The sequence below is a fragment of the Equus asinus genome, chromosome 10 (genome assembly GCF_041296235.1).
Source record: "Equus asinus isolate D_3611 breed Donkey chromosome 10, EquAss-T2T_v2, whole genome shotgun sequence".
NCBI lineage: Eukaryota > Metazoa > Chordata > Mammalia > Perissodactyla > Equidae > Equus > Equus asinus.
The window spans coordinates 76,161,174-76,188,491 of record NC_091799.1 but is presented as its reverse complement, the minus strand read 5'-3'; the positions used below and the strand labels follow the sequence as shown (position 1 = coordinate 76,188,491).

Sequence of the window (27,318 nt, the reverse complement as noted above, 5' to 3'; positions counted from 1 at the left end):
TCGATAAATTTGAGACATATTTAGCAGGTAAAATGGAGGCTACTGCATATTGTGGGTAAGTTATGAAAGTTGTAAAATATGATTCTTAGGTTTCTGGTTTGCATAAGACAATGAATATTAGTGGCTTAACTGAAATAGAAAATATTAGAAGATGCTTAGCTTTAGGGAGGGGAGAGTGATGACTCAAAATCTCCTTTCTGCATTGAATTTATAGTATCTTTAAGACACTCAAACAAAATAGATATATAGGAATTTGGATATTCAGGTCTAAGCTCAGTGAAGAAGTCTGTGCTAAAGATTTAAATTTGTTATTAGTCTATGGAGGATCATTGAATGTGGGTATGGATGAGATTCCCCAGCAGGAGAGTGTAGCATAAGGTGAGGAGACAGATCTGAGCCTTGAGGAACTCCAACACCTAATGTCTAAGCACAAGGAGGACCCTGCCAAAACTAGAGGGCAATAGCCAGAGAGGTAGAAGCTACACAAGACGATGTTGTATATTGGAAGCCATGGAAAGAAAGTATATGCAGAAGAAGGTCAACACTATTGAATGTTGCTGAGATGTCAAAGGAGATGAGGACCAAAATAATGTCCATTACATTTAGCAATATGGATGTCAGTGACAGCAATCATGTAAATGGTTTTTGGAGGGTAATGGCTTGAAAATCAGATTTTCTTATAAGAAGAATCAATGGAGAAATGCAACTCCTAAATGTAGCTATTTATTCCTGCATGATATTCTAGGCACTGGGATAATATGGTGGGAAAAAAAATAAAAAGAAAGAACAAAAACAGCAGTGGTTATTTTTTTCATGAACCTAAAGGATAGTGGAAAAATAGACATTAATCAAATAATCATAGTAATGGATTTATAATTAAAGGCTCAGATAAGTACTTTGAATAAAGAGAACCTGGTTCCAGGAGATCATACAGCAAAAAGAGCCCAACTGACAAATGTAAGGAAAGATCCAGGAGGAAATGATGCTTGAGCCAAGATGAGCAATTGAATAATGTGTATGTGAGGAATGGAGATAAAAGTAGAGGGAAGAACACTTAGGCATATTGTAGGAGAGGGGAAATCCTGTTCATCTTTGCTTGCATTAAGGCCAATCCAGAGAAACTTTAAACCGGTTAAATTGGACCTGGAGCTGACCTCCAGAACCTGTTGGATGAAAAAACTTCCCTGGTCTGAATCTGACTAATTGAGCATCCACAGAACCACAATGGCCTCTATAAGCAACTAATTGTCAAAGGAAAGCAATAGGCAGCTATAGCTAGATAATCTGACACACTAGATGGCAGAACAGGAGACCCAGCTCACGGTTTCTCCTCTTAGCCTCTCAGGTAGAAAGTTTAATAAGGGAAGGAGGTTTATGTTAGAGGCAAAAATAAAGATTTTTAAAAATTGGTAGGTTTTCTTTTTTTGCTGCTATTTCCATTTCCTACTACTATCCTCTGTTAGGACTCTCATTCTATCTAGTGAGATTTGGCTCAGAACTTTCATGAACATGGAGACCTATAGCTGCTGGTAAGGCTTCAGATATTAAGATTTCCACTGATAAAGGATTGTTTTTCTTTGGTTTCTTGTATAACTATGCCTCATTGTTTCTAAAGAGGATCAACTTTCAAGCCATACAGAGAATTGCTCTCACCACTGATTTGAAAGTGTCAGTGATCGTGTGCAAGGAGCATTTGCATGAGTGCAACGACAACCTGACTGGGTATCACGCTGAAGCAGGAACTGGCCCTCAGCTGCCCACACTGCTCACCCTGCAGTTTGTAAGCCACGTGGAAATGAGAACATTGTGATCTTGGAAGTGCCTAGGGCAAGAGGATCTTCTGGAGGTGTTGATTTCTCAGAGGACGGGAAAAAAGTAACTGTGGAGGAGTGCAGCATCTTATTTCTTCAGGAAGCAAAATGGTTTGTCACGTTGGAAGAACGAAAAGTCCTTCCCTGACCAAAAGATGGCCTGAAAGTCTCTTGGCTCACAACTCCCCCCACAGTGAGAGGAAAGAGTGTTCAGTTTTACTGATGATTTTCTTTCTCTTTCTGTGACTCCTCTCATTGATCTTTCTGCCATTGTCATTAGAGAGAAAGTATATGAGATAAGATATTTATTTCCTTTATCTAGATGTAGAACATTTCATTATCTCTCAGTTTGGATTATAATTTCAATTTCTTTTCCAAACACAGAGCTGTGTGTGTGTGTATTTGTGTTGTATAGAGAAGAGGATGCTACCTAAGATGCCCAGAGGATCCTAATTTTCTGAAGCCTGTGGTTCCTGAACACATCCACCCCTGACATAGATGATCAGGGGTCAAGTGAAACCAAGACACAGCATTAACCTGAAGTTCTCTCAAATTTCCGTGGGATCTCTTTATCAATAGTTTAAAGGTTACTTAACAGCTTAACTTTGCCCTCTTTCCTTCCCACATTGTAAAAGCACAGAAGAGAATAAAGAAAGCAAGACGGCAAAGAGCTGTTGCAGGGTTCCTGTTCAACTCAAACTGTCCGACCTTGGGTCTACTTTATTCTCTCTGTGCCTTTGGTTTTTTCATAAGCAAAATAGGCCTAATTATATCTGAGCTCAGAAACATCCTCAAGGACTCTCTGATTTAAAATGAGATGCCATTTGAAGAAGCGTGTTGAGAAATTTGGAAGATATGAATTAGTAGAATCTCTCTTAACTCTCGTCCAAGTTACTGACTTGCCAGCCTGACCGATGTTCTCTAGTCCTTCTGTGCCAGCTGCCTGTCTGACACCGAACTTTAGGGTTTCTACCGTCCTCTCCTCTACAGCTTCACACTTTTTCTCCCACCACCCAAGAGTCGGTTCTGTTTACTTCCAAATCTATTTATATCAGTTGTTATTGTAATTGTGTGAGTTTATTAAACATTATCAGCTGATAAAAAAAGGAAGAAAAAGGGAGTTACTTTTATAAAAGCGAAGTTGAAAATTTTGAACAATTAAAAGTGATTTTCAAAAATTTGTTTTGAATTAATTGTGGATGAGACTTCCGGAGAAGAGTAAAGAAAGACACATAAAACATTTAAAAGCGGGGCTGGCCCGGTGGCGCAGCCGTTAAGTGCACACGCTCTGCTTTGGTGGCCCGGGGTTTGCCGGTTCGGATCCCAGGTGTGGACACGGTACCTCTTGGCAAAAAGCCATGCTGTGGTAGGCGTCCCACATATAAAAAAGTGGAGGAAGATGGGCATGGATGTTAGCACAGGGCCAGTCTTCCTCAGCAAAAAGAGGAGGATTGGCAGTAGTTAGCTCAGGGCTGATCTTCCTCAAAAAAAAAAAAAAATTTAAAAGCATTCTCTAGTCACTTTGCTTCAAAAGTGCCTTTAAGTTTTCCCTTCTCTTCAAAACAATGGTTGCCCTCTCTGCTCACATTTGTGTTAGCTAAGAGAGATTTTAAATAAACACCAAATAGTGGGCCTTCCCCAGCTCAATGACAATCAGAATCAGGAGATGGGACCTGGGCAGAAGTATTTTTCTAAAAATGTGCCTCACCTGGAACTAAAAAACCATTGTTTAAGAGAAACTGGAATGGGAAACATGGTATGGGATGATTATGTGTTTGTTTTATTAATTTGAAACTCTAATCAAGAGACCCTTTATGAAATAAAAGGCCTTGTTCTTACATTGGAAAATTGGTGAATAAATGTGTATTTCTATGTTTTAAGTTAAAATAAAATGCTTAATTATGTGTGTACTACTTTTTTATAGTTTTCCACTTTAACCAAATCTTTAGGTAATTCTGACTTTAGTCAATTCTGATTTTGTTAGACGAGAGAGCTTGCACTCCCTCAAAATATTGAAGCATTACATTGGAAAAGAAAATTGACCTCGCTCTTAAAATTTGAAGATATTCACTTGATCGATAGCTTCTTATTTGCTGCCCGACCTCATCATCTACACAGGGGGAAATACAACCTAGATGGTCAGTGGAATCTTCTGCTTTCTCCCCCAACTTAGGAAATAGCATCACTGTAGATGCCACACTACCAGTCTCGAGGGACACCCCCTTAGCAGATCCCAGAAGCCCGAGCTGCTACTCACCTTTTTCACAGGTGAGTGAGTCTGAAATGGGTGGCGTCCAGGAATCCCCACTGCATGTGTACCTTGACGGCCCAGCAACAACAAAGCCTTTAGGGCAGGTTAGCTCAATGGATTCACCAATTTTATATAATCTCTGAAATGGCGAGACTGTCAGGACTTCCTGCACGACTGGCTTGAGGCACCCCGTCCCTGCAGGCAGAGAAAGAGTGCAGGTGTATTTAATGGAGCAGATTCTTCAATGGATGTAGGCAGATTTTATGCAACCCAAGAGGCAATTTTATTGCCATTTACTGCATTGGTTCAGCTCTAATGCCACCTTTGGATCAGAAAACATGGAGGTTGAGGATGCTAGGTTTCCACTGAGAAACTCCCTTTAGTTCTGTTGTCTGAGGTCCCTTGCTAAGAAACTGGCTCTAGATACTTCAACTTTCATTACATTATTGGGACCTTTTCCTTTCAAGAAAGGATCTTCTTCCTTCTTCTCCCCAGTGGGTTTTCCCAAAAGCAAATCACCACATTGTGGGGGACACTGAGGCAGGACATTCTCATTGACGCTCATCTCAACTTTGCGCCATGGTGTCCCATGATAACTCTTTGGAGTTCCCGTTTGAGGCTTGTTTGAATCTCATTTGGACTTTACTGTAACACGGATGTGTGTGGAGCCTACAAGCTCATCCTTTATTCCTCAGCAAAAGATGTGAATGTGCCTCAAGGAGAAAACTGCGTTTCACACAAAATCCCATTTTTGATACACAGACTATAAGTATCATCTTCCTGGGACTCATCAATTTGCATCAATTTGTGCATCAGGCGAGGCAGATGTCTGTGGTTAGATGCAGTTAGCAGACTTCCTGGATTTCTTTTTAAGCACATGCTTCGCAGTCCTGTGTATATGAGGCTAATATGCTGGGGCAGGAGAACCGAAATATGAAGATGCTTTGAAATCTAATTTTAGCAGATGAATCCTATTTTCTGCTTCACTAAACCTTTTCACCGGAGTTACTAAAAAAATGCAAAATGTACTGATCTAAGGGAGTGATCTGGCTCTATTTATATCGGGCACATTCATCCTTTAGAGTAAGTCACGCAAAATGTTTGCCCAGTTCTCACGTTGGCATTCCACATCTCCTCGCCTCCAGGTCCTGTCTGGTAAGCATCTGAAGTACTGGTATCCAACAGTTTGGAACCCAGTAAGGCATGAAATTTCAACTTCTTCCCCAACTGAGTACAGTTTCTTTTCATTCTAGAATTAAAACAGAAACCAGCAAATTATTAATGCTATGAATAATAGCTCTGAACATCTTGGGGTCATCTTTCAATACCCTCACTCCTGTTGTCTTCTCGGTCACAGATTCCTTTCAATTTCCACTTCTAAATATCTCTCAAAGTTCTCTCCTTTCTTTTGCCATCATCACTGGCTTTGTTCACAGCATTTATTGTCTCTTACCAGGACAGCTTTCGAACTGGTCCATCTTCTAATCCATCTTCCATATTCCTGCTCTAAATTGATTAGAGTTTTTTTTAACTTAAAAACTTGCTGCCTTCTGTATATGAGATGGCCTGCTATTGCAAGAATAAAAAAACTGTATATGTACCTTGTAGTGGCTATCAACTGAATAAATAATGTAACCTACATATGCAGCAAACGTAGCAGTTGCTATGGTAACAAATTGACTACAAATCATTTAAAAATGTTACTCAATTCCTAACAACCCAGTGGTCATTATATATTTTCCCAATTAATGGGTAATTAAAGTACAACTACCGTCATGTGGAGGTTCACTATAATTTTAAAGATAAAGTGGGTCTTATATTCTTAGCTTGGAATATTAGTTTTAACCCATTTTACCATCCTCACCTCTTGCCATGTCCTCCCATAAAATCTGTGCTCTAGCAAAACAGAACCATCTGCCATTCTTTGAACACAATATTCTCTTTCACGCCTCTATGTCTTTACCTGGCTCTTCCCTCTTTTCTCAACACCCTCTTTCAAGACCCAACTCAAAAAGAACTTCCTCTGTGAAAACTCCATTTTCCCAGCTTCATGAGGTGTACTTTCCTTTCAGTCCTGGGGGCAACTTGTACAAAGTTCTGTTTTATGGTGTTGATCACATTTATCAGCCCCACCCCCTGATACTTGAGTGGCAACTCCACCGCCAGGTCTCTGTCTCATTAATCTTTACACTGGGCTTAATAACTCTTTGCTGAAAGAATGCAAAAGATTATTCTCCTTAGGGAGGCAGCAATTTAACAATCTTTTTCCTTACTGAGCAGGAGAAAAGTACAAAGAATTGACCAGAAGTTATTCTCTGAGAATTGAAGTTGGGAATTTTGAGGGAGAGGAAAGCTTAATCGTCAACTTTTATTATTACTTGCCTGCATGATTCAACCTGTCTCCTAGAAGATTCTTAATTTCCTGAATACAAAATACTATTCTACTACTGGTTATGAGTGTGGCTTTGCTCCCAGGAGAAATGGAATGATGAGTAGTAGTAATGATTTGGATGTTTTAGTTCAAGGCTGCACATTTTTTCTTGCATTCTTCCTGAAATAAGTGACTACCTGAAGATTCTGCTTCCATTTCTTTTGTGAAGCTCTAACCTATTAGTGTATGTGGCAGCCATCGAGCTTGGACCAACACATCCACCAGACTGACTAAACAAGGAAACCTAACCTAAAGTTACTGTCACTTAGGGGTAGGACTTTGTCTTGGTCATTGAACAGATATCTTCTTCTGCAGTAACATAATTGTTCCAACCTAGAATTAGGCATAACTGCCTCTGTTTGATGCCATAAGAGGGACATTTTGCTACTAGAAATTCCAGTAGGTGCTCATTAAGAAAATTAAAATTATATTACTTTTGCGTAAAAACCATTGTCAGATAGGGGCCAGCTTGGTGGTGTAGTGATTAAGTTTATGTGCTTTGCTTCTGTGGCCTGGGGTTCGCTGGTTCAGACCTGGGGCATGGACCTACACACTGCTCATCAAGCCATGCTGTGATGGCATCCCACATACAAAATGGAGGAAGACTGGCACAGATGTTAGCTCAGGGCCAATCTTTCTCAAGCCAAAGGAGGAGGATGGGCAAGAGATGTTAGCTCAGCGACAATCTTCTTCACCAAAAAACCAAAAATTATTGTCAGATAGAGATTAGGCCTTTAATAAAAAACAAAATAAAACAAGGAGTGAATTTCTTCATGAAAATGGAAACATATAATCTAATTTTACAGAAGGAGTCATTAGAATAATGAACCATTGTTTAAACCCTTTGTTTTCAAAATTAGAATGTTGATAATTTTAACAGTTTTTGTAAGCAACTGGCATAAATAGATTAAAAATTATTTGTATCTGGATCTGACAAAATGTAATTTTGAGGATAATGTTCTAGGTCAGAGACTGGCAAACTTTTCCTGTAAAGGGCCTCAATATTCAATTGCAGGCCATACGGTGTCTGTCACAACTACTCACCTCCGCCATTATTGCACGAAGCAGCCATAGACAATATATAAATACATGAGCGTGGTTGTGTCCCAGTAATACTTCATTAAAAAAAAGAAAAGAAAATAGATGGCAGACCAGATTTGGCCTGTGGGCCATAGTTTGCTGACCCTTGTTCTAAAAGATTCGTTCCCAAGGTATGGCTTTTGAACTCATAGCGTCAGTATTACCTGGGAACTTAGTAGACATGGAAGTTTCCGGGCCCTGCCCAAGACCTGTTGAATCAGAAACTCTGGGAGTGAGATCCAGCAATCTGTACTTTAACAAGCTCTCCAGGGTATTGTAGAGTTTGAGAATCTGCATTCCAGAGTAAAGACTAATTGACATTACCTCACTCCAAAATATTTCCTCCCGTTAAAGCCTTCGGCATGGTATCTTTCACATGGGCAGAAGACAGATGAGCAGGGAAGAGAGACACATTAGTCCAGACTATGCTCTGTGGATATTTATTTGCTGGCCTTGGCAAATCGAGGGTTACTGATCTTTGAACATAAATATGATACAGTTGGAAAAAGATTAATTTAAAGGCTTTACTGAGTTTAAGAAAGGTAAAACTAAAAAAAATGGTAAAAAGGTAAAATTGATTAGGGAGGATGCTTTCTGTGATCAATTTTAAGTATTATGTGTCTCCTGAAAATTTATCTCTAAAGTCACAGACTTGTCTGACAAAAAATATTTAGTTGTTTTTAATCATAGAAACATATTGTGGCTTAGTGAAAAAAGATAAAGTTAAAGGGTATTAAAACTGTATTGATTGCTTAAAAGTTCTGCAAGTTTCTAATCTAATAAGACTAGAACAGTCTATTACAGACTCAACACCTCCTATGATTATGAACTAGATTGTCTCTCTGATAACATGCCTTTGATAGGGGATTGGTTTGCTCACACTCAGAAATAAACAAACAGATCTTAGTTGCAGATTCTTACAAGTCATCCAAAGCCATATTATGCTCAAGTTCTATTCTCCAAACACACAAATGTGCCATTAGCCTAGGAATGAACAGTGCTGAGGAACACAAGGAACCGGCTATCCTTTGGTCTAACAACCAGGTATGAAGACACCTCCAGGGAATTCAAGACGGAAGAGAGGGGGGGCGTTTCTATATATTACTTTTTACTTTTTAAGTCAACAGAAGATTATTAAACTAGGAAAACAATAACTTCAAATAAAAAAAATGCATACTTTTTAAGTTCTTTTTTTTGAATTCCAAACTGAAAGTAAAGGTCAGGATGCTCACCCGGATAAATCCATTTTCTGGAGGAACTGGCTGAGGACACCCTGAATCGGACTCTATCTCAGGAAGGTCTATTTCCTTCACGTCTTCATCATCACTGATACATGGTTGTCCACTAAGAGGGAAAAATACATATGCATGTATGTATATGCATATATATGTACATATATGTGTATGTGTGTAAATATATTATAGAGAGAAAACATCAGAGAGAAAGAGGTAGCAGCAGACCCAATACCTCATTAATATGCTGCGCTGGAGTCTGTACAATGCTAATTATTTCTTTACTTAGCAGTAGGATAATAAATATCTTAACTCTTTTTGTCAGCGGGGAAAATGACCCATTCCTCCCCATTACCGGCCTTACGTGTTCTCCATTATTGAAAATGTGCAGCGCTCCTCTTGCCGCCTCTCCCCCTCACAGGGCTTCCCTCCTCGCTGCGGGGCAGGGTTGTTGCACTGTCGGGTCCTTGATCTCTTATAAGTAGCATCGCACGGGCTCCAGGAAGACCAACAACCCCAGTACCCATCCACCGCAGCTGAAACGCAGGGAGACCCACCCACCGGTCACGTGGGCTTTGAAGCCAGGCCAACTTGGTTTCCTCACTTTATTGCTATGACTTCTTTGATGGAATATCATAGGGTTATTGTGGTTAAGAAGTCACCTGTGGGAAGGGCCTGGCCCATTGCCTGATGACCCTTTCGTGTTCCCACAGCCTGAATGAAATGGCAACAATCATGAATCATTTTGAACTATCTGTAACACATCACACACATACGTATGTGCATGCAGATATGTATAAATATGAACTTCTGAACAGAATATGCAAGATATGTTTTTAAAGGTAGTAAAATATATTCTCACTCCCATGACACATCCCCTTTCTAGGCAAGATTGCAGGTAAACATGAACACTACTTAGTCCTGTAAGAAACCTTTGATGTGGATTATTTCATCCCTTGTTACAAAGCTACGCTCACTCTATGTTACAATACATAAGAGGCTTAGAACAATAGTATCACATATTTTCTTATATAGTAGGTTTTACGACTTTATTTTACGTTGCAGGAGTTGTGCTGTGTATCTTTGGGTACATCCTGGCATACCCATTTTATGGATGAACAGACTGAGGCATAGAGAGGTTAGATGACATTCCCAAGGTCACATAGCTGGTAGGTTACAGCTGAGACTCACCAGGGCTGGTTGACTGTAAAGTCTAACTTTTTACAGGCTTGTTTTCCTTGTGAGTGGAAGTTGCTGATAGAAATTTTGTTTTGTTTTAATTGGCCAACCTACCTAGAATACCTTTTGGAGGGGAAAAGGCATCCACTTCACAGTAAATTACTGATACTTACTAGATTTATAATCCGGGGAGCGTCTCTCGCAGTTCTCGCCGTATGTGCCGCTCTGGCACACACATAGACATTCGGTCCCCGAGAGCGTGGGGCGGCCATTATTAGGGCATGGAGCACACTGGCAAGGGTCAAACCTGGCTGCATATTCTCGAAAAGCTTTCCTGAGGTTGTTCCGTCTTGTCACCGCACAGGGGATGTTTCTTACCAAGTCCGTGATGGGAGCAAGCTAAGAACAGATGGCAGAGAGGAGGTCTAGTCACAGTCCCGTCCCTTTGGCATATGTTGCCATCACTGTCCAATTTTCATGGGATGAGACGCAAGGCCTGGAAAATCCCACACTTCAAAAGGATTATTTGTAGAATATAGTCTGTCTGCCTGTCGAACCAGTGGGGAAAAGCCCTCTCGATGAAGGCAGGGCAATTTCTCTCCCTTCTATAAATTGGGTAGAGCAGCTCTCTCCAAGATGAGCTGGCTTCTCTTGTCCCTAAAGTGTGGCAGCGTGACGTATATGGAGCTTACTTTCCCTGGCATTCTATGACAAAGGAAGCCTCACGTGAGGTGTCGCTTACTTGGACTTACATCATGTTATTTATCAAGCATCACATGCATGCATTGAAGTCCTGAGACAGGTGACCAGCAAGAGGGAGGCAGCTCATGAAGGCTCTGCTGAGACCTTGTTCAGTTTGACTCAAGCTGAAAACTGCAGAGAGGTTTTCTGTGTTCTTTGTGTTTCCAGGGACAATACTTTGACTCTTGGTGGGATCAGATGAGAAAATGTGAAGTGGGAGAAAATGGAGAAATGAACTTGCTGGTAGGATGAATGGGAGAATTATTGTAACAAAGAATGAAGCTAACACAAAATCAAGGCTCATTTTACTAACACTTTAAAACCTCAAAGGAATGACTCTCTAGTGCACTATATGACTCACAAGTGCCCAGATGGGCGGCTGGATCTCATTTCCCACCATAACCTGTAGAGCCCAATGTATCTTCATTTCACATGTAAATTACTCTACTTTCATAGTGATGGAACTCCTTTATCTTCGTTTAAATGAAATGAGCAGAGTAGCTTCTTTGGGGGCTTTTTAAAATGTGCTTATGTTTTGTGGAAAACTGGCTCTAAAAGGCATATGACTGATATGTGGGCATAAACAGATAAGTATTGCATAAATAATAAAAATCATCTTTTTATGTAATTACAACAAATATAAAACTGATAAAATTTAATCAATGGTGATAGAAACAGAAAGCCAAATGGATCTAAAATCCCATTTATCCCACAGAGCTATAAATGAAGATTTAAGAGTGCTCATCCAATAAAGAGTTGGAAGAAAAATAAAGAAATCAGATTTATTGTATACATGGGGAGATGAAGAGTGCTATTCAAGGCAAGTTTGAACAGTTTTATTCACTAAATTCCCTTTTCTAGTATTTTATCTATATTAGAGATTCTAAATACTGCACTTGAAAATGCTTGTTTGAGTAGCAAAAGCAATAGATGTGTAATTTCACATTTTTTAAAAAGGTACATTGTGCATGCACCCTAAAGAAAGACATTTCCTTTATCATCTGAGAGGAAAATGGAAAAGGAATCGTGTGATGTTCAATTTGAGCTGCTAGAGAACCACTTTAGCTCTCTTACCCATAATACTTTATAATCTTACCTCAAAGTCAATCACAGCAGGATTTTCCTTCACTGATTCTAACCACTCAGAAAACACTTTCTCCTCGGGCCCAGAGCTCCCTTTCTCCCACACCAAAGCTGCTGCATACTGACTCCTCCCGCCTCGAACCAGGGATATGGATTTCTCAGCTCCCTGCAAAAGCGAACCTGCAAGGTGTTTCAAGAAAATTACTCATTTTATTGCAAATTCAAACTTCAAAGAAGAGCCTATTTGCACAGGAGGGAGAAGTAGAGAGGACAGGCACGTAGCTCCATTAAGTAAGCTAAGCGAAAGGCAAGCAAACGCTCCTCTTGGTCCCTATAGGGAGTTTAATAATAGAAATGATAATAACAGTGAGAACAGCTACCATTTACTGAGCAGTTTGTATGTGCCAGGCACTCCGCACACACTATCTTAGGTAACTGGGAACAATCCTGAGAAGTAGGAATTATTACGATTATTACAAAGATGGACATTAAAGCTACAAGTAATCTGGCCTGGAACACGTGGTTACTAAGAGAGGGGCCTGGGCTGCAAATGCAGCCATGTCCTGCTCTTTGACACCAAACCTCTCGCTATTAATTTATATTAGCTCATCTCTTGGACCTCAGAAATAAAATAAACCATGTGATTCTGATATCTGATCAGTTGACTGCCATGCCAGAGACTTCTAATTACAGAAAAAAGTTGATAGAACGCTTTTAAGCTTAAAGACAGGAATAAAAACACAACCAGTCAAAGAAAAAAAATTAAACCTTAAGTTAAGAGTTGGCACAATGTTTCTTTAGAGGCAATGACATTTAACGTACACAATACAGATCTTTTATACAAATTTCCAAGACAATTCCTATTCACTAACGGGGTCTTTAACTGACATGAGTAGGAGATGAGTAATAGGAAATTGCATCAAGAAATGAAATCATATGCCATTCCAGTGTGGGCAAAGACCTGGAACCAGTGGCAGATTCGGCATGTTCTGGAGACAATGCATATGAGCATCAGTTTGAATTGAAGCTGAAGATTTAGGTAGGAGAGGAACAGAAGAATAAAGAGGATGTGGATGTAAAGCCAGGGAAACTAGACTTCATTCTTTAGGTTTAGGAACAACTGCATTCTCTAGAAACGTTGAAAGGTTTTGAGTTGGGAAGTTGACGCAACTCAAAATATTAGCAATGTGTCAACTGGGCAGCAATGGAGAGTTGATAAATCAGACTGGAGACTATTGCAATCATCTCTGATTTTGCAATGTCCTCCTTTTATTCCTACAGGCTGAAAACTATGGGTCCATATTTGACATTTTATCATCTCATTGTTGGATAGATTTTATAATTGAGTAGCTTTTTTTAGTAAGTACTCAAGAATGTATATTTCCAGAATTCTCTCGTGTTTTGGAATGTCTTCCTGTTACATTTACATATGACCACATTTTTTTCCTCTTTCAGAAATTTGTGGATATTCCTCTATTGTCTGGTAGCATTGAATTTTGTTATGGAGAGTCTGAGGTCAGCGAGATTTTGTTGTTGTTGCTGTTCTGTAGGAGGCTTGTTCTTTCAACTGAGATACTTGAAGAATTCATTTTTAAAATCTTTGTATTTAGTAGATTAACTAGAATTTGTCTTGAAGTTGTATATTCGAACAATATTTTTCATACATATAATCAAGACAAGTTTCTTCCTTTATTTCAGGGACACGTTATATAGCCTTTTTTTAAAAAACAGTTTTTCTGTGTCATTACTTGGGATCTCTATTTTGGGGACACTATTTCCCATATATTAAATTATATTTGTCATTCCGAGTCCATTAGATTTTCTTTAATAACTGTTAATATCTGATTTTTTTCTCTGCATTTGTTATGAATTACTTTAGATCTTTCCTATGTGTGATTAGCTTTATTAATTTTATTCTCAGACAATTATATTTTCTCCTTGCAATGTCTAATTTACTTTTAGCTATAATGGTGATATTTTTCAATATTTGTTTGTCTTTGTACCTTAGCTTTAAAATCTTCCTTTTCAATTAATTCTTACATTTAATCTTTTTGTCTCTGAGCTCTTGATTTACTGAATTCACATTCTTATTAAATCATTCTATTGCATGAAAAACTGCTATAGAATCTGTTTCCATTCTGGTTTACATTATTAAATCATTTGTCTGCTTTGCATGCTGTTCCCTTTTTTCGTTTTTTGCTGTAATACAAATGCATAGTTGTCAAGCCAGTTCTCCTTATTTCTCTTATGCTTAACATGGGTATCTACATGTAGAACATCTATATATTCTGATAATTAAAATTATCTATTATTATTATAGTAAATATTATATTTTTATTTGCTCTTTGTCTGTCTCTCCATGAGAATATAAGCTTCCTATTTTGGGATTTTCTGCTTCCCTTTGTTCTGAGCAGAATGAGTAGCAATCAGTCAGGCAGAGTAAGAGAGTAAGAGAACTTTACACAGAGGAAGGAGTTATTTATAATAGCAAGGCACAGGAGAGAGCATGACTTATGTAGGAGAATACATAAAGTTTAGCTAGGCAGAGAGAGAGACAAGGACTGATCTTTAAGGCTATGAGAAACCATGACATGTTGAAGACATGAGAGTTTCAGGATAAAATTTGCCTTGGAGAAGATTCCTCTCATAGAAAGTATGTAGAATCGATTGGAAGAAGCAAGACCATAGGCAAAGGGACCAGTTGGGGGCTTCTGTGGCATCCAGGTTGGAAATAAAGAATGAGGGCATGCCCATGGAATGAAGAGATGGGGATAACTGGGAGAAGTATTAATGGGGTAGAATGGTTACTTATTGGATGTGGAGGCTAGAAAGAGGGAGAAATCAAAGACAACACGCAGGTTTCTGGCTTTGCTGCCTGAGCCTTTTTCACATACCTCCCTTGGATCCTTGTCACTCTGTATTTTTAATGGTTGTTTATAGGTATCCTTACTTTGTAAGCTCCTTGATAGGAAGTCCTGATTCACACCCATCTTTACGTCACAATGCCTAATATTGAGTTCAGCCCAGGGGAAGAATCAACAAATATTCGTTAAATTAAACCTAAGTATAAGATAAAGAAAACCTTAACCCTTTCCTCTTGTAAGTAGCACTAATGATTTTATTTGCACCCTCTTCCCACTGATGCGGGATCGGTGAGCCAAGAAGTCAAAAGAAAGATTTCTTGGACTCTCAAGGTCTGGCAGTAGTGCTCTTTTATCTAGAGAATAGTGTGGAATAGCATAGGGACAGGACCCATGGGCAGTGGAGAGCCGCTGCAAACATGGGTGGAGAGTAGGGCTAAATTTAAGTCATAGGTATGTGAGTTATCTCTTTACAAGACAAAGGAAAGAATATGTAAAAAAAGTTGTTAAAATGGTATCAGTGCAGGTGGGGTCTGGTTATTGCTTGGTCTTTTAGATAACTTTTAGATAAGAATCAAACCAGATTAAGTAAATGGCTGAAGCCACCATCTTAAATATTATTTTTAGCTAAAGACAAAGGAGGATGTTGGGGGTGAAGGGGGAGTCGATCATGGGAGATTACCACACAAGTACAGTAAACAAGATGAAACAAGATGCAGATTGAAGTTCTTGCCTTCTGCATTGATAAGTTTCTAGAGATAAGGTCATCCCCCCTTCTTCCTGGTGCAGAGAGGGAGACACCTTTACAGATGGAGATTTCCTTTACAATGTAAATGTCTCTTAACAAAGGGTAAGTAAATTCTACTCCTCAGAGCCTCCTTCCCATCTGCAGTTTTTAAAAGTAACCAGCCTAAAATAATCCTCATCACCACCACACATAGAGCTCTGAGGTAGATAAATGAAATGAATGAACAGTTAAAAAATAGCACAGTCATGTGCAATATGGTACTTAAATTACTGCCGGCCTCAGGACACGCTGGGTAGGCTGCTAAGAGAGAGTACTGTTACCTTCATATTTCTCTGACAGCTTGTTCGTGGTGCACCGGTGTTCCACTTTTGTTTTCTTAACAAAAAGAAAACGTTTCTTTGTTTCAATCCGGATACAGTGTTGGACCTCTTCCTCTGTTAGACCTGGGAAGTGGAGAAAAAACCAAAAACCCTGAGGCTGCACCACTGAGAACTCAGGGAAGATGTGCATGAGGCTCTGGGCACTCTGGGAGCTACAGGTACTCTGTAAGCTAGAGAGATTAACAGCTTTTCCCTACAGATTCTGTCCTTTACAGGCCCTGAGATGGGCTGGAACGGAAGAGGTATCTGTGAGTCTCTGCCATCTCCCCCTTCAACACTGGCCCTTTAAAAGCAAACCTGGGGTCACTGTGGCCCTCCCATGGGGATCATGTTGGCCTCTCCCTTTTGCCTACACACAATGCACCTCTAAGCCTGCTGGTCCTACCTGCCACTGCCACCGTATAGCCCAGAAAACCCAGAGATGAGCACATGATCTGTTTTGTGCCCCAATGTCAGGTCTTTTTTCTGGGACACAGCTGATTCTGTGAGACCTGAGGTCACTTCACATTTTTCCCTGTTCCTCACTGAAAGTAGACCTTGTTGATCATCTCTCTTCCCCTGAACACTCATTCTCGTACTTCTCTGTGCTTCTGCTCCCTGGCTCAGCTGCTCACTCCATCGCTACTTCCAAACCCTTTTGTTTTGCTCTCAGAAATTCTCACGTCCTGACCTATGAACTCCTCTTTTCAATGTCCTCACTGGCTGTTCTATCTCCTTATCTTAATTCAAGCCTGTACTTGACATGTTTCCCCTATTGTCTCCAAGGCAGGTTGGTACTGCCTCATTCCCAGCCCCTTCAGATATAGGAACTGGGGTTGATATCTTCCTAGTTTTCCATTGCTGCTTCCATAGCATGACTCTCCGTGGTTTCATAAGTCTTGTAAAAACCCTGATGCTTTGAGGCTCAGGCCATCCAGCTCTAATAAATTTATCCTCATTCTTCTTATCTTCTACCAAACTTCCAAGCATCATTTGTTGAAGATTTTGGCATCTGAATCACTTTTTCCCACTATAATGCTTGCCATTTTTCTCAATGACTTCAAAATCTATGTGGATGTGAGGGATGGAGTAGGACCGGGCATGGACACAGGTCTGGCTATTGGTAGGCAGAATTGGGACTGCCTATTTAGGATAATTTGAGAAGAAGCAATGTTTCATATTTCTCTTTTTTCTTAGTTTTTTTTTAAATTTTATTTTTATTATTTTTTTGAGGAAGATTAGCCCTGAGCTAACACCTGCTACCAACACTCCTCTTTTTTGTTGAGGAAGACTGGCCCTGAGCTAACATCCATGCCCATCTTCCTCTACTTTATATGGGGGATGCCTGCTACAGCATGGCTTGACGAGTAGTGCATAGGTCCACACCTGGGGTCTGAACCAGGGAACCCCGAGCTGTTGAAGTGGATTGTGCAAACTTGACCACTGCATCACTAGGCCGGCCCCCATATTGCTTAATAGCTTCCCAACCTACCTGATCTGCTACCTGAAACATCAAAATTAGAATCCAGGTTTTTTGATGTTTAAAGTTGCCTTGCAAAACATAAGCATATGAGAGAGAGAGCTGTTAATATCAGCTTTTAGGCACCTTAAAGCAAGGAAGTTTATCAAACACTGATATTTAAGTTCAAGTTTTCCCCATTTTTGCAGGGAAAATTCACTCTGAGCGAACATCTGTTGCCAGTCTTCCTTTCTTTTTTTTTCCTCTCCAAATCCCCAGTACGTGGCTGTATGTCATAGTTGTAAGTCCTTCTAGTTCTTCTATGTGAGCCATCACCACCACATGGCTACAGACAGATGAGTGATGTGGTTCTGCACCTGGGAATTCAACCTGGACACCGAAGCAGAGCATGCTGAACTTTAACCACTAGGCTGTCAGGGCTGGCTACAAATACTGATATTTAGGGTTGGAGTTTACAATAGGCAGGAAAGAGTGTTTTTAGAGCTTGAGGCACAGTTTGGGTGTGATAGGGAAATTGAAAGCTAAAGGCACTGATCACTGAGAAATGAGGCTGAGGAGATGGGGTTGGGGTCTGCCTACTTCAAAGTTTTTTCAATAGTTTGACACATTTGAAGAGATGCATTCTAAGTTGGGAGTAAAAAATTCTTGGTTTGAAACCCTCATGTTTCCTTTGCATCTTTAACTTGGCCAGGCTGAATAAATACAAGTCATTTTGTTTTCTGGTAAGATTGTTCTTATAATGGATCAGTCAAATGTTTAGGCCATGTTAGGAATTTAATGCATCTATAGGGCACAAGTCCTATCCTTTTCCTAGTCTTTCATTAGGTTTTTATTATTTATAAGTGAAAATTATGTTTTATGTGTCCGATTAACTATAACATAATTAATCAACTATAAACTTAGTTAATTTCATTTTCTGAGGGTTATAGAAAAATCCTTGAAGATTTGAATGATGAATCCCTCTTATGAGCCATGATGTTGGTCATGCAGGAATTAAAATGTCACGTCTTTATCAGAGAACTTCCGTCTGAATTTCTTTCTTTTCTTCCTCGAAATACCGTGTGTCCTGTAGTTTACTGCCTGACCTCCATCCACACTAACGACAGAGTTGCTTGATGCTACAGCACTCAGCCTCTCAAACCTGAGCATCCCTCTGATGCAGCACAGGGATGAGTATTCTGAAAATCTCCTCAGCTACTCTGACTGGCAAAGGTCAACAGTGTGACTCAAAAATGGCATACTGATAAACAGTGGGGTGAATAGTTTCTCTCCTCCAATTCAAAGCAGAAAATGACTTCCCAACAAAAGGAGTTTAAAATTACCATCTTGCATATTATGATATTTTAATTGTTTAATGTTTTCACTGTATTCCTGAAATTCTTTTCACCTTGCACACTGAAGCAATGTCAACTTTTATTCAAGGTTTTAAATTGACTATGGCACACTGAACAACAGAGGAATAAATCAAGGGAGGCAAATAACAAGCAATTTAATCGTTTCCTTCTTCTTGAGGGAGAAAAAGGACTATGAAATATTCAAGCCATTTTTTTGAAACTAATGACAAGGGATATAATTCTTATTGAATAAAGTAAACAAAAACTAAGCCTATACTCTAGTTCCATGTAATGGCCAGATAAGGGGAAAAGGAATAGAAAGAGAAAAGGGAGGAGCCCAGAGTGTATTCATCTAGAGAGTGGCCAAAAACAGGTAAACACACCCACTAGAGAATTCCAGTTTATTGAGATTTGTTTCTGTGTGAATGTGCTTCATCTTAACCACAATTAAAATTGCACACCAATATTATTATTGTGACTCAGAGAAATATATATATATATAAGAATATATATTATATGTAAGAATGTTTTATTGAACATATTGAATATACCTATATATATGCACACTATAAATACTATATATAGCGTGTGTATGTATGTGTATGTCGATGTGTAGGGTTATATCTTTTTAGTTCCTATCACATCTCAAGCTCCCTTTCTTTCCCTTATTATGCATATCTGTTTGCTGGTTTCTATTTATAGAAAAAGAGAGGGCAGGTAAGAATAGGTAAGAATGTTTTAGTAGGAAAATGCAGCTCCTCCCTTTTCATTTTGGTTATGGGGCTTCAGCTATTAAAATGCTGGGTGGTTGATTAAAGATTCACATAGTTATTTAACTGACCTGATCCCAAAGCCTTTAGAAGCTTTGCTCTGAATGTATGATAAGTATAGCTCATCCAGGGCAAAATTATTCTCTAGGCTACAGCAGCAGTGACCAGCATAATTTCATCCCAAGGGTGAGATGAAATCAAGTCAAGGGGCAGAGATTTCCCCTAACCATTTTTGCTCAGCATTAACATTGATGCTATTCTCAGTGGCAGAAGACGTCCGGTTCATCATGCAAACGTTGCTTCAGTGGAAAGGATAACTGAAATGGGACATAAGGGACAGGCAGTGTGGAAAGCCCATCATGGCATAAATCTTTTGGATTTCAGTAACTCTGTCAGGTAAAATGTTTTTAATACCTTCTTACTGAAAGTCCTTCTCAAAGACATTTATTCCATCTCTTCTCTTAGGAAGCAGATCATGAGGGATATCTGGTCATTTAATGTTTGGAAGGACTCAGGGCAGTCACACTGAGCATTAGTATTTGCCACAGTGAGGTGTAAGAACAGAGCGATTGATACTCTATTGACCCCTGGGTTGGCCTGATGTTGTCTTTTTAAAGAAATTCCTGGGTTCTTTTGTATGAAAGTTACATGATGTAGAATTCTGATTCATTTCGGGGAAGTGGCCAGTGGAGTTCTAGTTACCGTACAGTTTTCCCAGCCATGTTCTCAAGAGACACATGATAGAATCATCACAAAGACCCTACGTCATTTCACACAGGAATCTGAAAACAAATTTATCCTCAGGAGCTCAAGCTGTAATAACAATTAATATTGGTAATTTAAGATAATACTTAAGAAACCAAAATTTATTCATAAACCAAGCTTTATATTGTTATTTTATGCGTAAGCAGAAAAATATCACTGATTATATCCCAAGATATAAAGTTGCAATCTTTCCTTAAACAAAAGTGCTTCTCATTTGGTTTCAAGTTTTATCAATGGTAGGTGCATATCTGGGCTACATTAACTCAGCCTCTTGCCAAGTCCTTAACTGCTCTTTCATCTTATGCCCTTGGCTTTTAGTTAAACTCATTAAAAGAAAAAGACTGCTAGTGAATTTGCCATATTTATTGATCTATAAAATTATTATCTCCTATACAAATAGTATAAATAAATTATCTTTTAGAATTTAGTTCCAGGACACATTTTGTCTTCCTTGAGATAATGGCATGTGTCTCTCTTTTTCAGTTACCACCCCTGTGTAGCTTATGTTGTTCCTAGATGTCAGGAAATTCAGAGACAAAATCTGATGCCCAGTCAAAGAGGTTAAGCATATTTATTTTTCCTTCTTTTTTTGTCTTAATTTTCTATTTTTATTTTGTGTGCTTGAGTTGTACTTTTTGGTTGTTCATATTATTTTCGAAATAAAGCAGAGTCTAATAAAGTCAATAAAGAAGAAGAATTAAAATGATAAAGTGAAAAATGTATTGCATGCTATCATATCACTTAAAAGAAATGAGGGCTGCAGCAAGCATACCTGAGTTCCTCAGTTCCTCGCTGCTGTACTGATAGAGGAGGTCATACGCGCCGCCCAGGGAGCCGGAGATGAAATAGTGAGTCCCGAAGTCATCAAATATTCGGCTATACAAAGCAGAGTTGTACTCTAGAGGCAGATGGTTAAGTGCTTTCAAAAAGACATCAGAAAGCTGCAGATCTTTAGTTTTCATTGTGAAGTTTAAGACTTTTATCACTTTATGGATCCTAATAAAACTCGAATCCTAAATGGAAGAGGAGAAAAGAGGTAAAAAAAAAATAAAGATGATTAAAGGTAATGAAAGCTTGAGGTATCAAGCATTAAATGTCATCTATTTATCATTAGCTTCATTCCAGTCATAGTACGCCAACAATTTTAACTCTCAATTGCATGTTCTCATGTACAAAAGTATAATTTTCATTTTATTTTCCAGCACCTTTCCATGAGGTGCTCTTTCAAAGTGCTGAACAGACAAGATTATCTCAATAACGTAAACTGTGACTGAGGCATATGTTATTCTATGGGAAAGAGATCAATTATCAGAAAAATAAAATTTTCTCTCTCGATTGTCAATTGTGACTACATCCTTACGAAGTTTTTACTTAGAAGGCCTTGCTAATGCAAATAATTTAAAAAGGATCATGTAAATTTTCAACGGGAAGTTATGCAACTGAGATTCAAGTCATACCTTGTCACTAACTGGGAGAAAGCCTTTAAATTTTCCAAGCCTCAGTCGGCTATGAAATGTCACCTGGTATACAGCTCTCGTCTGTGTACCAGGTGACATTACATACCCTTTCAACTCCAAATATTATGATTCTAAATTACTTAGGGGGTAAAATTAAAGAAAATTGTTTATATTCTCTCTCTTCCACCCATGAGCAGAAATATTTGTTTGAAGATTGTATTTTTAAATCATTTCTTGTTATTTGAGGTTCATTTAGGATTAGGTGGTTGTTACTATGTTCAAAATCTCACTCTGTTAGAGTCCCTTCTACGTATCCATTGAGTTTTATGAGTGCAGCCATGTAGACTATTTTTTAAAAATTCTGTATACTTTATCTAATATCTCAATTTTAGCAAATTGTAGTGTTTGAGTAAGAGTAACAGAGAAAGGAGTATATTTTAGTGAAATAACTTTATTGTGGTGGTAAATTATTAAACAGCTATCTTCCTGTATGTTTAATTAGGACAGCTGCGTAAACAAAAGAAAAAAATAATCACAAGAAATGAAAAAGAGTCATCATTTGTCCTCCACTCTCTCTCTTTTCCTATATCTCTTCCTGCCTTCCTCTTTCCCTCCTTCCTACCTTGTTGCCTTCAATATATTTATGTTGCTCTGCTATCTCAGGTGCTGTGGGCCCAGAAATGAACAAGGCAGACAAAGTTCACGCCTTTGCGGAGCTTACATTTTAGTAAGTGTCCATTAATTCTATTTTTAAGTTTAATACTTGAATTTTTTCATAGAACCATGGTTTTCAAAAATTGGAGGGGCGTTGTGCTTTTAGTAAGAAGCACACTTACTCACTGAGTCTCTGAAATGCCTGTTCAGACAGGGATGTTAAATGGGCGGTTCAAAATTTTCAGGTTGCTTTAAAAACTAAATTGTGGAAAATACAAGTGAAATTTGGGTAACTCAACACATCACCTTCTCTAGCGTTCCACTTGCCAGTGCCTGATGGCTGGAATAGGCTATTTTAGACTAAAGAGTTATGTAACAGTAGGTTGTTAACTACGTACGATCTATTTCAACACTTTGTGAGATCTCGCTTTATTTTAACCATCTTTTTGTCGGTTCAATTTTGTAAAGTAATTCAGAAACAGCACTGAATCTTACTGCAATAATTGGTATTTTGACTTTGAAACAGACTGCCCAACAAATGTTTAGTCAGATCAATCATTGACAAAATAAATAAATAAAGCGCATTAAGCTCCACCAAAGGGCATGGATTGATTTTCAAGTTTGTGGTAACTTGTTTTCACTATTTGAAGACTTAAGGTTGCAGTGGCATTTTCGATTTAACCTGAGATTTCCTTATTCTGTTCAGATCTAATCAAAGATGTTGGGTTGAATCATATTAAGTGGACAATTTTGTGAGTCAAAAATAGTTGACTGTCGCAGTTTCATAGGATCCAACCCGATACTGCGAATAGCCCAAAATGTTTCCACTTTGGGGCAGACTATTAGAGGATCAAATAACAGCTGTTTACTGACAGATAAGGGTTTTACAAATGTCCTCTAATATGTTTGAAGCACTTATAAACTAATTCTGTGAAGCAAATCTTAATGTTGAGACTGAGATCTGTCTATCTATGTCTCTTTCAACATCTCCATTTCCCTCCCCATCTTTCACTATATTTTTAGGCAATTATTTCCAATCCTGGATACGACATCAGAGTGAGCTGGGGGACTTAAAAAGAAAAAGCCAGAATCACATGCCCGACCCCAGATATTCTGGATCAGGAAATTAAGGGAAGGGCCTGGGGGTGGGGGTGTATATTTTTACTTCCCGGTAATTTTATCTTGTCTTAAGAATATAATTTGGTAAGTTTGAGGGACACTCTGTGACCCATTTGAAACTGAACTAATAATCTAGTTATAAAAGGAATCTGTTTTATTCTCGTTTTTTCTTACATGTTCATATCAGTGGATCGTGCCAAACTTAACCACTAGGCCATGGGGCTGGCCCCTAGGGTTGACATTTTTAGATATATAAAGATTTAGGGGATATACCTTGCATGTATCCTACCTGAGGAAAATATAAAAATATGACAACTGAATGAGAACAAGGATTTCAAGAAAGAGAAGATGAGAAAAGAGGAGACAGTGAGGAGTAAATGGGATATACATATATGCACACACATATACATACAAATACATATATAAAATATAACACAAATATAAAATACAGACTATTAACTTTGAATTTACATGTTATGTGAAGAATCTTTAAATAGAGAAGACAAGAGTCAGAATAAAAACAAATAAATATATATAACATAAAAACAAATACAAAATGATACCTATGAATAGCTTGGAACACATACGTTTTGAACTATCTCAATAAAACTGAGGGTTTGGAGATCTGTGATCACGGTGGTGGGGGAGTAGGGAAGTGAATGTGTTCTCAAGGAGACAGTGAGGATGGGAGGTGGGGAACAGGTAAATAAAACATCTTTTTGGGGGCTATAGACATTATTTCATGTGACAGAAGAAAAACACAGGTTTAATTATGCTCGTTAACTAGAGAAAGGTAACTATAATCAAAATTTCAAAGTTTAGTAGAACTTCCAAAATGACCAAAAGGATAAGAGGGAGGAGATAGAAATGTGACAAAGACAGAAAAAGTAAAGAAACAAGAAATAGCAACAAAATGAAATAAGTAGAAAAATTAAAGATGGAAGAAATGTGATCAAGTGTTTCAGTGAGTATATTAAATGTGAGTTGGTTGAATTTCCCTAGCAAAGGCCTGAGACTGTCAGATTACACTCAAAAAAGCAAAATTCTGTTACTTGCAGTTTATAAGAAATAAACCTAAAACAGTAAGACAAAGAAAAGTTACAATAAAGAAAACACAACCCTAAACAGAGCAAAACGCATGCAGACAGGGAGCATCATTATACATATTACCTCTGTAACTTTTAAAGTGAGATACAACAAGAACAAGACATGAAACTATTTAAATCTGTGTTAGAAATCTTACTGATTTAATGTGAAAACTCTCCCCTTCTCATTGCATGATTGCTGGAATTGGCATTAATTTTTAGGAAAGAATAAAAAGATCAAGAACCACGTGTATTACCTTTTTGTGGGAGGCTTGAATTGCTTGTTTGAAGGCAGAGCTATGGGTAGAGCTTTCACTTCTTTTTGAGGAATAAAAAACAGGGAAATGAAAATTGCTGCTCCCTACGCCCGAAGCTGAGGCTTGTTGATTTTCATTCTTTCCAAGGGGAATTAAATCCTTGTAGAAATCTGTTTCCAAATCATCTTCTTTAGTTTGTACCTGGAGAAAAATCCATATGAAATAAAACATAACTTAGGAAATACCAGAGCTACTGTGAAGATCTGATGCAAGAATCGTTCGTTCATTTTATGCATTAATAAATATTTACTGAGGACTCGTTTTGCTAGGGAACAAGGAATAATGTTAGTCCCTGCCCTCAGGGAGTCAATAGTTTAGTTAGGAAGAAAGACAATCACAGACACTTAATTCAATGTGACAAGTGTTGTACTGTCAACGGGATTGCCACAAATATACAAAATCCAGAGAGGCAATACCAGGAAAAGCTTGCTCAAGGAAATGACTCCTAAACTGAGAGTTACTGAGGTGATAAGCAACGAGGACTATTTTCAGTCTGCCTATTAATTTGATGCAGTTTGAGTTTAATTTAAGGTATCTTTCAGAAAATTGAGGGCTAGAAAAGGGAAGGGTAGGTCCTGTCTGCTCTGGTTCCATTCCCATCCCCTTAGCTTTATTCAATGTTGGGCATCAGCACTCTACTGGCCATGTCTACAAGGCAGAGGACAAAGAATAGATTGGTTCTGCCTGGTGGCGGGTTATCAGTCTTCACTGACTTGGTCTGGGAAGAAGAGAAAAAGCCAGTGGGACTTGACTTGAGCTATGAGTAGAGCAGGATGTTTTCCAACTACAAGTTAAATCCCTGTTATGGTTATATTGGTAAGAAGACAACAATAGATACTTTTTTAAGCTGAAAAGTAAATTGATCGAAGAGTATTTCTTTATGTTCAAGATGCTTGTCTGGTTTGCAATGGAAACAACCTCTTCTTGTTTTAAAATATTCAATATTAAAATGCACTGTGAGGCAAACCACATGTCACGATTAAATAGCCTGCAAAATCAGTCAAAGAAAGACAAAATAACCCAGTTGCAAGAGTCTTGCTCAACAGGAAAATACGGTCCAAAATTCAGTGTTACTTTCAGATATTGAAGTGCCTGCTGGTTAGCATTTAAAACGTCCACATTTTGTTTTTTGGAAAGTATTGTATTTTGAAAGTAACCTCATTGATTGGTTGTTTAGGAGCTAGAAAGCATCCTCCAACATAACAATATTATATGTAAATGTTTGGGTTTTAGCTCTGTCAACAAAGCCTATTCAATACTGTACATCGTAAGAGTAGTACCATCTTTGACAGGATTCCTGATTTTATTGTTTCTTTGGAAAAAAGTACCTTCTGAGCTCCTATTCAGGGTACCGGCAAGACCTCTTCCACCTCCCTTGGTGTTGGTGGGCCCTGGGGTTAGCAACTTCTGGATCTGAAGGGAGACAGCGGGTAGTTTCTTTACCTGGTCAGAGGCCCCTCCTTACTCTTGTCACTTCTACCTCCAGGCAGAGATGGGACTTCTCAGGGCAAGTCTTCCAAAAGGTGTTGGAATTTGGCAGTTCCCAAGGACATTTCCCACACTCATTAATATGTACATTAGATGGTTTTAAATTGAGTTTATCAAATTGGAAAATACCTATAGTTATATGTATATAAAGGTTTTTTTTTAAAAGGAAATGTTGAATGAATGTTTCTGAACTTTTACTATCCATAAATATCTCAGAAATCATTAGACGTTCAGAAATGCTCTCCAGCATGTCAAATTTGTAGGCATGTATGTCACCATTAAAATCATGTCTTTCCTGTTTCTCTTACCATAAATTAAATGAAGTAGACTGTTTACTTTAGTTCGACAAGTATGGAGCACTTACCATGTGTAAAGCACTGGGCTAGATTCTGGGAGTAGGCATGATACTGCTCATTACCACTTGGGAGAACAAACAGAAAACCAAACCAACTTATAAGATGGGAAGGAAGATAAGCAGAGCTACCCCCAATATATTTAGATTCATATTGATTTTTTTAGAAGCCAGGCACTTTTTTATGTCTAAATTTTGTGGTTACCTGAAAGAGCTATCTACGATAGGAGAAAATTCTGAATAAATGGAGCTATTTATCTGTGTGGGTATATATTACAGCTGTATGTTCACTGTAGAAAGCACAGACTCTGTGACACCAGCCCTGATATCAGTTTCCCTACATTAAACCCAGCATATATGGGGTTAAAACCAAAAGCACTCTCCACTTCCTCTGCTTCTCTAAGTTACATTCATATGTAAATGTCAGTTTTTTAAACCTTTGTATCCCTGAACTTCACAAGGCAAATAGAAGTTATGAATGGTTAGAGCCCAGGTGGCCTCATGCTAACATTTTGGCTGCTTTCCAGTCCTTTGAAGTTTTATTACAGGGAAACTGATATCCAGAGACTATCAAGAAGCAGAAGCTGGGGGCTGGCTGGGTGGTGCAGTGGTTAAGTGCGCACATTCCACTTCGGTGGCCTGGGGTTCACCGGTACAGATCCCAGGTGTGGACATGGCACCACTTGGCACACCATGCTGTGGTAGACATCCCACATATAAG

The 27,318-nt window shown here is 38.6% G+C and overlaps 1 protein-coding gene across 4 annotated transcripts in view; it reads right to left on the bottom strand.

The window, feature by feature from the left end:
* C6 (complement C6) overlaps positions 1-27,318 on the bottom strand; it is a 58,600-nt gene that overhangs the window by 12,884 nt on the left and 18,398 nt on the right. For all 4 annotated transcript variants that reach the window (XM_014867418.3, XM_014867417.3, XM_070519713.1 and 1 more), the window contains exons 7-15: positions 24,698-24,898; positions 20,898-21,138; positions 15,738-15,860; positions 11,822-11,988; positions 10,158-10,383; positions 9,170-9,341; positions 8,806-8,917; positions 5,179-5,311; positions 4,069-4,257 (exon numbers count right to left, since the gene is read on the bottom strand). In XM_014867418.3, the coding sequence (XP_014722904.2) occupies positions 4,069-4,257; positions 5,179-5,311; positions 8,806-8,917; positions 9,170-9,341; positions 10,158-10,383; positions 11,822-11,988; positions 15,738-15,860; positions 20,898-21,138; positions 24,698-24,898 (1,564 nt within the window). The remainder of the gene's footprint in view (positions 1-4,068; positions 4,258-5,178; positions 5,312-8,805; positions 8,918-9,169; positions 9,342-10,157; positions 10,384-11,821; positions 11,989-15,737; positions 15,861-20,897; positions 21,139-24,697; positions 24,899-27,318) is intronic.